Below are 13,133 nucleotides of genomic sequence, written 5' to 3' on the forward strand. Positions count from 1 at the left end.
ATAGACAACTCCTAGCAAGCAAGGATATTCTTAAAATCTCATAATATTTAAAAGCAATCCAAGAAAACACAGAAGATTTAAATGAATTTTTAACCCGTATGTTTTTGAACTGTCTACTATTAACAAAGATAGGTACAGATATCTTGGAGCCTGTATTGTAATGCAAAGATTCGCAAAAGAATGCAAGTAAATCTTCAATTTTATAAGGTATATGATTTTACGAAAACATATACCAACTTAAATATATATATATATATATATATATATATATATATATACATATATATGTCAATCGGCTATTTTGACGACAATTTTTGGTACGCATTGGCTACTTTGACGATTTTTGGCTATTTTGACGACTGTCGTCAAAATTTTAGCGGTCTATCGTATAATTCAGCAACGTAGTCGAACTAATCCTAAACGAAGAATTGGCTATTTTCACGACACTGAAACTTTGACGACATTAAAACTATCTAGTGGCGATTTTCGCGACAATCTGTAAAACTTATTAAAAAAAAGACGGAAATATTTATGTAATAAAAAAGCAGTTTTTTTTAAATAAAAACAATATTGAATTATTAGTTTATATTTTATTTACTTATAAATATACAATACAATAGTTTATATATTATCTTATAAGAAATGTATATAATTTATATTTTAAATATCAAATTTTATTTATATATTTTTGTATATATTTCTGCATATTTTTTGGAGTTTTACAATATTTTTGTATATAGTCTTTGTAATTATTACGTTTACAATTAATATTTGTCATACGTTTACAATTAATGTTTGTACAGATTTTTTGTTATAGTTTTTTTGAGTGAGATGTAGTACGAAAAAATACAATTACGAGAAAGTGCATAGAATAATATTATCTTATATAAAAAAAAAATATACATAAAATGACATATCATATTTTATATTAGATAGCAATATAGATAGAAGATTTTAAATATAAGACGTTGTTAAAATATAAAAAATATACTTTTTTACAAATGATTTATTTTTTCTAATTATTTTTTTTAAACTAATCGGGGAGAAGCAAAAAAATATTGCTTCTTCCTGATTGGTTAAATTTTCAATCTTCAATCTTTAATGCATAGTCTGATACGGGCTTTAGCATATTGACTGTGTTTACATTGAGGTACCTTTTCATGGTAGCGATCGTCGCGACTTTTATAGCAATCAGAGAGTCACGTGACTTCATCAGTCGCTTGAAAGTCGTCGCTGTTAGTCGCTTCTGTAGTTAGATTTGGTCTATCTTGCAGCGACAATAGGCTACTAATCGCTACTTGCTATTTGAATTTTTTATCATGAGTGATACAGATGAACTAATTGAGCAGGAAAATGAGGTAAGTAATATAATATTAAAAATACAATATAAATATATAGCTCTTTTTCTTATTCAAATAATATTCTTGAAAAAAAACAAGCTGACAGAGCCGGAGCTAGTTATAATTGCTCAAATTTCCCTTTATTATAAACATTACATACGTTTCGGCCTAAAGGACGTGGCCATCTTCAGTGTAACAAAATAAAAAAATCGTCGTTAGTCGTAAAACGTTGACAAGATAGTCAATTTAGGTAACGCATCCTTATCTTGATATGGATAGTACATTTTTTCATAAATTTATGAGAAGCCATGGATCATCTATCTTCGGAGATCCGTTAGAAATAAGTATCAAGTAAATAACATGCGTCGACGGCAGTGAGCCAGGCTTGACAGTCAATGTCATTTACAGTCATGTTATTTACTTGATACTTATTTCTAACGGATCTCCAAAGATAGATGATCCATGGCTTCTCATAAATTTATGAAAAAATGTACTATCCATATCAAGATAAGGATGCGTTACCTAAATTGACTATCTTGTCAACGTTTTACGACTAACGACGATTTTTTTATTTTGTTACACTGAAGATGGCCACATCCTTTAGGCCGAAACGTATGTAATGTTTATAATAAAGGGAAATTTGAGCAATTATAATATAATATTGATATTTGTTAACGTAATAAGACTCATAAATAATAGCGTGTAGTATATTTCTTTATTTAATCTTTAAAATAAGAGACCTAAAATAAGAAAAAAATGGTCATTACTATTGATATTTACATTAAGTAATAATTAAAAATCTGTGTTTAGGAATTGGTACAAGTCTTCACATGTGGTTTATGTGAAACTATTTGTGATGATATTCCATCACATCCATGCCTGAATGGGTTCAAAAGCTATTTTTTAAACGAGAATTCTTTTTACTTTTATCCACAGTGTGGTAAGTAGTTCATTATTTTTTAAGTATATTGTATCCAAGTATATATATAAATATGTATAAATATAGTAAAGGAAACAAATGTTACAGATGATGGTACGATCCTCGCAAGAAGTGCAGTTGGTGGAAAGCAACTGGTTGTTAACACTGAAGTTAGCAATTCCAAGTTAGTTTCCAAAAGTAATTATTCCTCATCAAACGAAACGTTTATCTCAGCAATAGAGATTCGTGAGCCTTTATAGAATATTAAATTGCCAGTTGCACAGAGGAGCAAAGAAATAAAATCTGTATTATGGGAGGAAGTATGTAAAGTAATGAAAGGAAAGTATACTGTGGAATCAGCCAAAAAGAAGTGGAAAAATCTGTGTGATACCCACCGAAGATATGTTAAAGAAGAAAAAAATATTCGTAGTGGATCTGCGACAAAGAAAAAAAATAAATGGATGTACTATGAGCAAATGGGATTCATGCGTGATATTGAATTAGTTGAGAAGAATACTGTGTCAAATATTAATATAAATGATAGTTATGAAGATGAGCATGATGAAAATGAAACCCCAAAAGGACAAGCATCGAAGCGGAAGAAAAGTAAAACTAAAGAAGAAGCAATCGACAGATTAGCTGATGCTCTAAGCACACCACAGCCAGCTATACAGTTCCCTGCACCACCTCCACCTCCTATGGATGCTGTTGATGCATTTTTGACTATGATTGGGCATGAATTGCGTTCACTCAATGATAGCATGAGAAGTGATGTCATGTTAAATATCCATACATATATTCATGAGGAAAAAAAGAAACATACACATTGATATTGACTTCGTATAACGTCAGCTAATCTGTCGATTGCTTCTTCTTTAGTTCTACTTTTACGTAAATATTTTCATTATTGAAAAAAACCAAAAAGACAGAATGCTCAGTCATTACATTTAATGTTACTTTAATTAGTAACACAGTCTTATACACAGTATTCTTGTCTAACTATTAGATTTAATGTTATTTTAGTTTCTTAAAAAAAACCAAAGAGAGACAAAATGCTCAGTCATATTATATTTTGTTACTTATTAGATTTAATTATTTTTGTTTCTTAGTTTTAGTTATTTTAGTAATTAAAATTAGCTATTTTAGCTATTTTAGTTATTTTAGTTATTTTTCTTAAAAATTTTGTAGTTTCTCTGTAATATTCGACAGTATTATTTTGTTATTGGTATCATGTTAATTGCCTCTGACTGTTGAGCTCACTAATTCGAAATAAATAAAGAAATAAACTTATTAATTATTATTATTTATTGTCATATCTTGAAATTATAATACACAAATGTATTATACAAAAAAAATTATACAACTAAAAATTATACAAATTATTAATTACCAATAGGTTCACAAATAATCATTCTGCCAACTAACAGCTTCGTTATTAAAGTAGGCACAAAATTCTTCTCGTACTTCAATTGCTGTTCGAGTGCTTGTGTTAGTACCCGCACGAGTAATGTCAGAAAATGCCGTCGTACCTGTTATATCTCTCCAAGTACCACCTACGACAGATCCAATTTCAGATTCTCGATCAACTAGGTGTGGTTCAACGTACGAAAGATTTGGACAATTGTTCAAATCATCTTCACGCAGCCAATTATGAAGAACTATAGTTGCTTGTATTATACGTGTTGTATTCAATACACTGGCTATTATCGGCTTACGAAAAATGCGCCATTTACTAACTAAGATACCAAAGCTATTTTCAATTACTCGTCTAGCACGACTTAAACGATAATTGAAAATGCGTTTCTGTGGCGTAATTTTCTGTTTCCCAGGATATGGACGAAGTAAGTATGTCGTTAGTGGAAACGCCTCATCACCAACAATACAATATGGCAAGGGAGTCTCTCTTTCATCTGAAATAGGCGCTGCTTCTGGAACATGTAGTTGTTTATTTTCTAATTTTATACCCATTATGGAATCTTTAAAGATGCCTCCGTCACTTCTTCGTCCATAAGCACCGATGTCCACAAACCAGAATACATAGTCGGCATCGCAAATAGCTAATAATACTACACTATGACTATTTTTGTAGTTATAGTACATAGATCCACAATTATTGGGACACTATAATCAAAAAAGGATATATTAATTTACAGTGTTTGAAATAACGAATTTAACCAGATGTATTCATTTTTTATAGGAATCTTACTTGAATAACCACATGCTTTCCGTCTATAGCCCCGATACAATGAGGAAAATTCCAAGTATCGCTGAAGGTTTTAGCAATACGTTGCCATTCTTCGGTGTTTATAGTCGATGGGAGAACTAGAGGACAAAGTTTTTTCCATATGACAGCACAGGTTTCCGATATAATTGCACTTACAGTTGTTAATCCCACTAGATATTGGTAATGCATTGATGTCATAGAGTCGCCCGAAGCCAGATATCTAAACAGAGCGTTTGAAATTATATTTTAAGTGATAGCTATGTCAATAATTATTTACATTAATCATACACACAACCTGGTGACAACTTTTTCCATAATTATCTCACAAATTGCACATAAATTTCTTGATGTTTACAAACGCTTTTTAAACACACTTTCTAAGCATTTGCAGAAATTCTCTCACATATTTCTCCAACAATACATTTCTATGCAATATCAGGGATTATTAGGGAATATATTTCCATCAGAAACGTTTAGTTACATACCTTAAGGTTAACATCAATCTTTCTTCCGCAACAATTGGTTGTCTTATACAATATTCTTTGCTTAAATCAGGTTGAACTAAATGCAACAACTCTTCCAATTTTGTCGCTGACATCCGGAAATAGTTATGGAAGCCTATATTTTCCAGTCGAAGTGATGGAAGAATTGCAGCATAAAAACCATGAAATTCCCGTTCTGCACAAATAGGGGTCCTCCAAAATCTTCTTTTTTTGTATATTTTTCTATCTACAGACATAACCGCAACAAATGCTGCACTAAACAATCGTTTCTTTCTAACCTCTTCTTGCTTTTTCATAATTTCTAAACATTTCCTTTGCCACTCGTGATATTCTTGTATATATTGAACAGCACGACTGTACCACTCGCTATACTTGGCAGTAAATAGTAATGACATTATGATAACAAAATTGTTACAAAAGTCCAAAAGTCTACTGTCATCGCTACTTTTTATCGCGCATTCTATTTTCATGATCGCCAAAAAAAAACAGCGATCGTCAAGTTTTGTCGCTAAAATTCGAGCGATTTGGCGATGCATGAAAAGGCACCTTTGATCGTTTGTGTGCAACTAAAGTGAAAGTGTACTCTACATTTTCAAGATTGATGAAAGTGAAGCATATCTCACCTGTCAACAAGGATAGAATAAAGTATGTTGGACGAAGCTGCAATATTGAAAGGCAAAAATAATATCTTCTCGATATAAGTTTTTCCTTCAATGACAGTATTATTATCTAAATTTATTGATAGATATCAACAGTAAGTGTTGCATTAGTATTTTGCAATTTGTAAACTTTAATATACAGTATCACATTTTTAAAGATAAAATAATAATGATTTTTTTAACGATTATTATGTCGTTTTCAGTATGTAGTTATAGTTATTTTGTTGGCTGTTTAGTAAGAATATTTTACTTTTCAGCTGGAAATCAATTGTTGAACAAAATGACTGACCAAGAGTAGTTATACTATGGGGGTTCTAACCCACGGGGCAATGAGGGGGGTGCGGGTGAAGAGGGGAAGAGGGGTATCAGATAACAGTGGAGGGGGTAATGACGTCATCGTTTTGGAGGAGAGAGGGTAATTTAGGAGTGGTGGGGGGTATCAGATAACAATAATTCCTGGAAGTGGGGGATTTCCGGGATTCCCGGAAGAGATAAGATAAGGATTGTTAATACAAACATGAGTCGTCGAGAGATAAGGATTCCTGGAAGAGATAGGGATTCCGAGAACTGTTTAGATCCTTTGGTTTTTCTCTGCGCATCAAAGTGGAGCGCCATGTTGTCGGAATGTATCATTGTTAAAGGATTCCGAGAACTGTTTAGATCCTTTGGTTTTTCTCTGCGCATCAAAGTGAAGCGCCATGTTGTCGGAATGCATCATCGCAATGTTTATACAATAAGGGTATATAAGGCCCGCGAAGAACGAGTGGTATAACAGTCGAAATGTTCATCGCACTCTCGGATGAACGCGATATTCTCAATTTAACAGCAGCGGAGTTAGAATTTGTGCCAAAGGTGATTTTATTAAGCAAGTTTGCTCGGTTCGTGGACCAAGTGTGGGAGAAACTTCCGGAACACGTAAGAGTGGACCCGGAAGTGCAGGGTTACCGTCGGTGCAAGAAACATCACAATCAACCGTGGCAGCGCGACCACATCGACGGACCCGCGCCATACGTTAAAGATTGCACTCTGTGCGAATTAGGTGAGAAAAATATCTCTAAAAATAGAAAGTGAGAAATATTCAGCGAGTAGATATTTAGGTGTATTGTAAAATGTTTCAGGATCACCACGATGCGACAGCCGAGGAGTCTCGTCGAACTCGCCAGGAAGGTCATAAACCAGAACGTCGCAAGCAGATACCTATTGAGCGATCTACCGCTTCCGGAGAAGTATATTCGACAATTGTATCAGACGTATGGTCGGGATCGCTTCGAAAAATTGTTATCAAAATGTAAGACGCAAGTCGAGTACTTAGGCATCGTACAGTTGATGTGTTGTGTCGATGCCGACGAAATGTTGGAAATGTTTGTATGCGAATATTGAAATAAAAAATTTTTATATTTAAAATGAAAGTTTTTTTTTTTTATCATCATCCCGCTGTAGTAATATAAGAGAACGCGTCGATTGTACCGACTTATCGCGAGTCAAGTTACACCGTTGTAGCGGACCATTTAAATAAACAATTTCAAAAGTTTTATTAAAATAAACTTATTCATATTAAATAAAAATAATTTAAATTATTATTCCTGTGCCTCATCTTATTCACTGACCTATCCTACTGCGAGATAAGCGACAGATCATATGTCACGAGGATCGTATAACTGAGGTGGAATAAAATCGTACGATATAAATCATTTATTTTTCTTTTATTTACGACGAATAATATAGTGAAATAATTAAGTTATACATTTATTCTAAACACCAATAATATACTTCAAGTTTTCTTTTTAATACGAATTATCCGCGGTAAAATATAAATTTAATAGGAACTCTAATCTAAGCTTAATATGTAATTTAAGGATGGGAGGTGAAAGGAGAAAAAATCGCAATAAGATTAATATTAGCAAATTTTATTCATAATTTTGTAAAAGATGTTACATAGATGAAAAAAAAATTGTTTCAACTGAGCCTCTAACGCCTTTCACGATTACGAGGGGGAACGGGGGGAGGCGCTTGAGTCGTCCTCGGACGAGGCTCGACCACAGCTATCGGCTTGTGGTACACTCCGCAATCTTTACACTTCTCGTATTCGGAATTTTTTCTATTCTGATCACGCTCCATTTTCTATACTTTTTTCTCCACCGCGTGCACACTTTGAACTGATAAATTACTCTCTTCCGCACACCTTATATACAGCTCGACGCAAAAAACGTCAATTTCGCTGTAGTAATAAACGTTAAAATACGTTCGATAGATGTTAAAAGTGGTTTAAGTAATGTTCAATAGACGTTCAAAGACGTACGATAGACGTTCAAAGACGTACAAAACACGTTCGATAGACGTACGAGAGACGTTCGATAGACGTTCAAAGACGTACGATAGACGTTCAAAGATGTACGAGAGGCGTACGATAGACGTTCAATAGATGTTAAAAGTAGTTCGATTGACGTTCAAAGACGTACAATAGATGTTAAAAGTTGTACGTAAGACGTTCAACAATACGTTAAAAGATGTTACATAGATGTTAAAAGTAGTTCGATTGACGTTAAAAGACGTACGATAGACGTTGAATAGATGGAAATATCATACGCTGGCCTATCGTCCTGGCGAAACCTTAGATCCGCGATTACTATTCCTCGAAAAGGAGATGCTACTGTCGAGCGAGTCATCTCGTCTTCGACATATTATAAAGAATTTTATTGTTGTAAACTATCAGCGGATATCGATACGAATGTTAGTTAGCGACGAATAGCTTAGCACCTATCGTCCTAGCGAAACCTTAGATCCGCGATTACTATTCCTCGAAAAGGAGATGCTACTGTCGAGCGAGTCATCTCGTCTTCGGCATATTTTAAAGAACTATATTGTTGTAAACTATAGTGGATATCGATACGAATGTTAGTTAGCGACGAATAGCTTAGCACCTATCGTCCTGGCGAAACCTTAGATCCGCGATTACTATTCCTCGAAAAGGAGATGCTACTGTCGAGCGAGTCATCTCGTCTTCGGCACATTTTAAAGAACTATATTGTTGTAAACTATAGTGGATATCGATACGAATGTTAGTTAGCGGCGAATATAATAAGATTATAATAAGATTTAGCGGCATCTTTGATGTAAGGGTATATAAGTCGGGATTAAGTACTGCATCCATAATAGATCTTCGTTGTTCACAAAGTTCGTAACGTAGTTATTTGTTTAAAAAAAAAAATGTCTAGTTGTCGGAAAATAATCGATTTGTGTTTGCGATTGACGCATAGCTTAAACGGGCTATGCGTTGATAATTATTTATCGTCGTTGTCCGACAACGACGATGATAATTATACAGTATTCGCAAAGTTTGCGGGTGCGTGCCCTAGCGCGGTGCTCGCTGTGTTATTTCGGTTGGGACATTTTTCGAATTATCCTCAGCTCTTGATTATTGCTGGGGAAATTGTCGAAATGAGACGTATTTACAGCGATGCTGAAGAGGATGCGGGAGGTTATATCACCTGGCTGTCGCATTGCTATAATGATGCTGTAAAAAATGGTAAGTTTTTTTTTTTTTTTTTTTTTATTATGAATATTAAAACAAAGTTTTAAAAAATTAAAATTATTATTTTTTAGGAACGCTACAACACCCAACATCTAAAAAAACTATGGTGGTGGAGGGTGTGGTGCGTGGTACGCGTCGAAACCACGACGAGCGAGCTACTCGACGTCTCGGGGTAAGACGTCGAGCGGATATCTCGCCTGAGGCCGGACCCTCGTGTAAGTCGCTGTATACATTATTTATATGAAATAACAGCATCGATTTTTATAGTAGGAAATTTTACAAAAAAAATTTAATGTTTCAGCTCGCGCTCGAATTGTTCTGACGCCTAAGCTCGTCGATCTCGCGAGCGACGAAGCCGGACCCTCGTGTAAGTCGCTGCATACATTATTTATATAAAATAAAATAACAGCATCGATTTTATATTAGGAAATTTTACAAAAAAAATTAAATGTTTCAGCTCGCGCTCGAATTGTTCTGACGCCTGAGCTCGTCGATCTCGTGAGTGACGAATCGATGAGCTCACTTCGCGAGGAAGAAGAGCAGGAAGAGGAAGAAGAGCAGGAAGAGGAAGAGGAGAGGACTTATGAAGGAGGGGATGAGGAAGAAGAGCAGGAAGAGGAAGAGGAGAGGACTTATGAAGGAGGGGATGAGGAAGGCTACACGCAAGACGGATGGGGAATGGGTGACAGAGGTAAGAAAGATTGAAAATTTTTACAGTTACTTTTATGTTTGAATTTTTTTTTAAACATTAAAATTTTCACAGGATACAGCCCCCCTGTGATGTCTTACTCTTCCGATTAGAATTTTCAAACGGGGGAGTAAAATAAAAAGAAGAAAATCGAGAGGTGAGTATTTTCATACTCAAATTTTTTAATTAATTCATTAATTTTTTTTTTTTAAATTTTGACTTTTTGCAGTTCAAACAGGTGGTAGAGAAGAAGAATCGGAGAAAACTTGGTCGGGCGAGGTTCCTGCGACACGCTTTCGAAGTCGTCGGTTTCACCAGTCGATTCCTCGCGAGGAAAAACATTTTTTATACAATTGAAAAAATTCTGTTCGCTCAAATGTACATATATTTTTTTTTAGTTTTTTAATAAATATTATTTATATTAAATAAATTAATTTTTCATTTTTTTTTTTTTTTACCAGACTCTTTCCCCATCCTATTCAACGTCCTATTTTACTGCGAGATAAGCGACAGATCATATGTCACGATGGATCGGATAACTGTGATGGAATAAAAGTCGTACGATATAAAAGTCATTTTAGTGTAATATAAATCATTTTATTAATATAAATCATTGTTATGTTACACGTTTGTTACGCTCAAACCACCACCACTTGTACAATTTGCAAACATTCCGCATAGCGCAATGTTTCGTGTGATACGCGCAGCGCAAGGTTCCGATTACATCCAAGTTCGTCAGGCGTGCGATATCTTCGTAATCCGCATCGATCGTTTCGATCTCTACATCATCTTCCAAAATCTCGCACAGCCACTTTTTCTTCTCGAGTCCTTTCACGTATATCAGAGGCGGTTCCGTACCAATGGCGTTGTTGATGAGGCTTTTCATCCGACTGTACGAGACGTGTCCATCTTCCCATCGGAAGCCGTGATGGTGTATCCGTAACCAACACACCAGCGATTTTTCCGATTTTGTCGACAGATACCACGGTACGTGTTCACGAAATACGTAATGAGACAGCGTTTCGCCATCTCGAAGTACCGCTGCTTCTTTCACGATAAAAATGTTGTTGAACACGTAACCTTGCAAGTCGATGAAAATTGGTACGTTCGACATCGTCGTCGATCGTCGGAAAACTGACATGTCCGCGTACGCACACGTCTAATTTATAACTTTTCACACGAGTCTGCGCACAATGTTGTTCAGTGGATTATATTCGACCATTCGATCGTGTATAACGAGACAATAGGCGATGGTGTTGGCCGGTATATTTTCCTTACAATCAAATTCTATTCGCACGTCGACGGTGGCGTTCTTGACAGAGTCGTTTTGTCGCGAACAATCTATGACTACGAACGGACCGGTTATCAAGAAATCATCGATATCCAAATACGTATCGTCCTGTCCGTAATAGGCTTTGCGGAAACGCGCATACATGTTGTACAGTATAGCGTATCGATTTCTGTCGAAATCCAAGTTCATGTCGTCGTACGGATAAAAATCTGAATTCAGATGCAGTCTCACATTGGTGAGTTTACAATCGTCAAATTGCGCAGCGTTTTCAGACAGTACGTTTTTTCGACCGGTTTGGAGAGCGAAGATTACGTATCGCGGTTTTTCCAATTGCGTCGCGGCTTTGATCGCCCAGGAATGCTTGGTCGTGTTTTGCAGCAGAGGAAACTCGTACAGATCCCACGAACGGAAGCACACGCTCAGATATCGTCCGCTTTCCAAAGTTCGAAGAAGAGACAGCTTGTTGACTTCGCTCAGAGATACGTGAGGCATTCGCCACTGTATCTTGAGTAGCTCGATCGTCGGATTCGCACCGGCTCGTCCTACGAGACAATTGTTATCGTTGCGCGATCGTATCAATACAAGTTCGTGACGAGCGTTGATCACGATGCGCTTGTAGTCCTCGCAGAATCCAAACAGAGCATTGAGCGGAACGCAAAAATTAAAGTTTCCATCGATCAACGAATATCCATTCGGATTCCACGATGCGTATTTCAGCATCTTGCTCTTCTCCGTCGTCAGCGATATATAATTTTTGATCGTCGTTGTTATTCCAACGTTTCTGTTACGATCGATTTCAACTCCGTCGAGCTCGTATCGCATTTCTTCAAACATGAACGCGACACAATTATTTCCCATAATACACACGACATCTCTATTCTCACCGGTAGGATTCATAACGAGTTTTCCTTCAACGTAGAGAAAACTCTCACACGGCAACGTGTACAAATCCTGTTGTTGTATAGGTATTCGTATCTCGTCGCTGTGTCCCAACGTCGTGTTAGCGTACGGATTGTACGTGTGCATCTCATATTTCACGATACGCTCGTCGAAGACGGGCTCGTCAACGATGTCGAGTATATCCATCTCTTTAAGCGTTTCTCACAACGAATCCCAACGATTGTAAAAAGTTTACGTTCGTCGTACTGAGCCTCTTGAATGGCGATTTTTTCACAATTTTCGTTGCTCTCTCAATCACTCGCTGTTCGTTCAACACGAGCATTTCCTCGCACCGCGTCGCCGCAAGTGCAGTCTGATGGTAATCTCCTCTCCGCGAAAGTCGATCAATCGTCCGTCTTGATCCACCACACGCAAGGTGATATCGGTAACACTCCTCGCGATGACCGGAAGGTAAATGATTTGCGCCGGTGTTTCCGAGACTTTATATCCCGGAGGCACGTTCGGTGAAAATTCGTGTATCGTGTGCACCGACTTGTCGTTGGCGTACGCACCCGCGGTAATGCTGCATTCCACTCGAATAATGTTTACGTTGATGATGTTTACCGAGGAGTCTGATTCGTACCACTTTCTCGGTTCCAGTATACGACCCGTCGAAAATCCCAACAATGGTCCGATGGTATTCGGTTTGGCGAAATTTATCCGAAAAGCGCACATGATTTCACTCCTCATGGTATTAACGTTGGGACGAAGTGACAATGGATAATCCTGCTCTTCGCCTTTTCCTCGTTTTTGCAGTATCGCGCGTTTCAGATAAGAAGCAATGGCGTCCAGTTCGTACGATCCTTCGGGAATTGTAATTTCTTCGTCATTGTCGTCGAAATAAAATTTATCGTTCGCTACCGTCACGTTCGGAATCGTGTTGTAGGTCTCCATCGTGGTTAGGCCGAGCTCGTAGTCCCCATCGCTCAAGTCTATCGGTGGAAAATAATCCACCGTGAGAACGCTGCTTTTACCGCTTAGAGTGAGCGTCAGCGACATTGCCGAGATTCCATCGACGACTGATGTCGATCGATGGCG

General features: G+C 36.6%; 2 protein-coding genes and 2 long non-coding RNA genes across 4 annotated transcripts; 3 read left to right on the top strand and 1 right to left on the bottom strand.

Annotated features, from left to right (window-relative positions):
- The first annotated feature begins 408 nt into the window (after positions 1 to 408).
- On the top strand, positions 409 to 2,592 carry LOC136998858 (uncharacterized). The gene is made up of 3 exons (XR_010889386.1): positions 409 to 1,358; positions 2,151 to 2,280; positions 2,368 to 2,592. It is a non-coding gene; the product is annotated as an uncharacterized lncRNA (long non-coding RNA).
- Positions 2,593 to 5,707: 3,115 nt separating this feature from the next.
- LOC136998607 (uncharacterized) lies at positions 5,708 to 9,266 on the top strand. The gene is made up of 2 exons (XR_010889192.1): positions 5,708 to 6,684; positions 6,764 to 9,266. It is a non-coding gene; the product is annotated as an uncharacterized lncRNA (long non-coding RNA).
- A 14-nt stretch (positions 9,267 to 9,280) lies between these two features.
- Positions 9,281 to 10,222, top strand: LOC136999036 (uncharacterized). Its single transcript, XM_067352432.1, has 4 exons — positions 9,281 to 9,392; positions 9,479 to 9,544; positions 9,635 to 9,868; positions 10,095 to 10,222. The coding sequence occupies exons 1-4, from the start codon at positions 9,281 to 9,283 to the stop codon at positions 10,220 to 10,222; spliced, it is 540 nt and encodes a 179-aa protein (XP_067208533.1).
- An 817-nt stretch (positions 10,223 to 11,039) lies between these two features.
- On the bottom strand, positions 11,040 to 12,785 carry LOC136999037 (uncharacterized). The gene is made up of 2 exons (XM_067352433.1): positions 12,585 to 12,785; positions 11,040 to 12,215 (listed from the first exon to the last, which is right to left on the bottom strand). Exons 1-2 carry the CDS (start codon positions 12,783 to 12,785, stop codon positions 11,040 to 11,042), a joined length of 1,377 nt encoding a protein of 458 aa, XP_067208534.1.
- Between the last annotated feature and the right edge of the window lie 348 nt (positions 12,786 to 13,133).

The sequence above is a fragment of the Linepithema humile genome, chromosome 3, assembly GCF_040581485.1.
Source record: "Linepithema humile isolate Giens D197 chromosome 3, Lhum_UNIL_v1.0, whole genome shotgun sequence".
Taxonomy (NCBI): domain Eukaryota; kingdom Metazoa; phylum Arthropoda; class Insecta; order Hymenoptera; family Formicidae; genus Linepithema; species Linepithema humile.

Excerpts from the sequence above, each read along its gene's own strand:
- LOC136999036 (XM_067352432.1), top strand. The coding sequence starts at position 9,281 with ATGGTGGTGGAGGGTGTGGTGCGTGGTACGCGTCGAAACCACGACGAG. Across the intron at positions 9,545-9,634 it reads CGACGAAGCCGGACCCTCGT|CTCGCGCTCGAATTGTTCTG; the intron begins GTAAGTCGCTGC and ends TAAATGTTTCAG. Across the intron at positions 9,869-10,094 it reads ATGGGGAATGGGTGACAGAG|TTCAAACAGGTGGTAGAGAA; the intron begins GTAAGAAAGATT and ends GACTTTTTGCAG.
- LOC136999037 (XM_067352433.1), bottom strand. The coding sequence starts at position 12,785 with ATGAGGAGTGAAATCATGTGCGCTTTTCGGATAAATTTCGCCAAACCG. Across the intron at positions 12,216-12,584 it reads CGTACGCCAACGACAAGTCG|CCCGTCTTCGACGAGCGTAT; the intron begins GTGCACACGATA and ends ATCGTTGACGAG.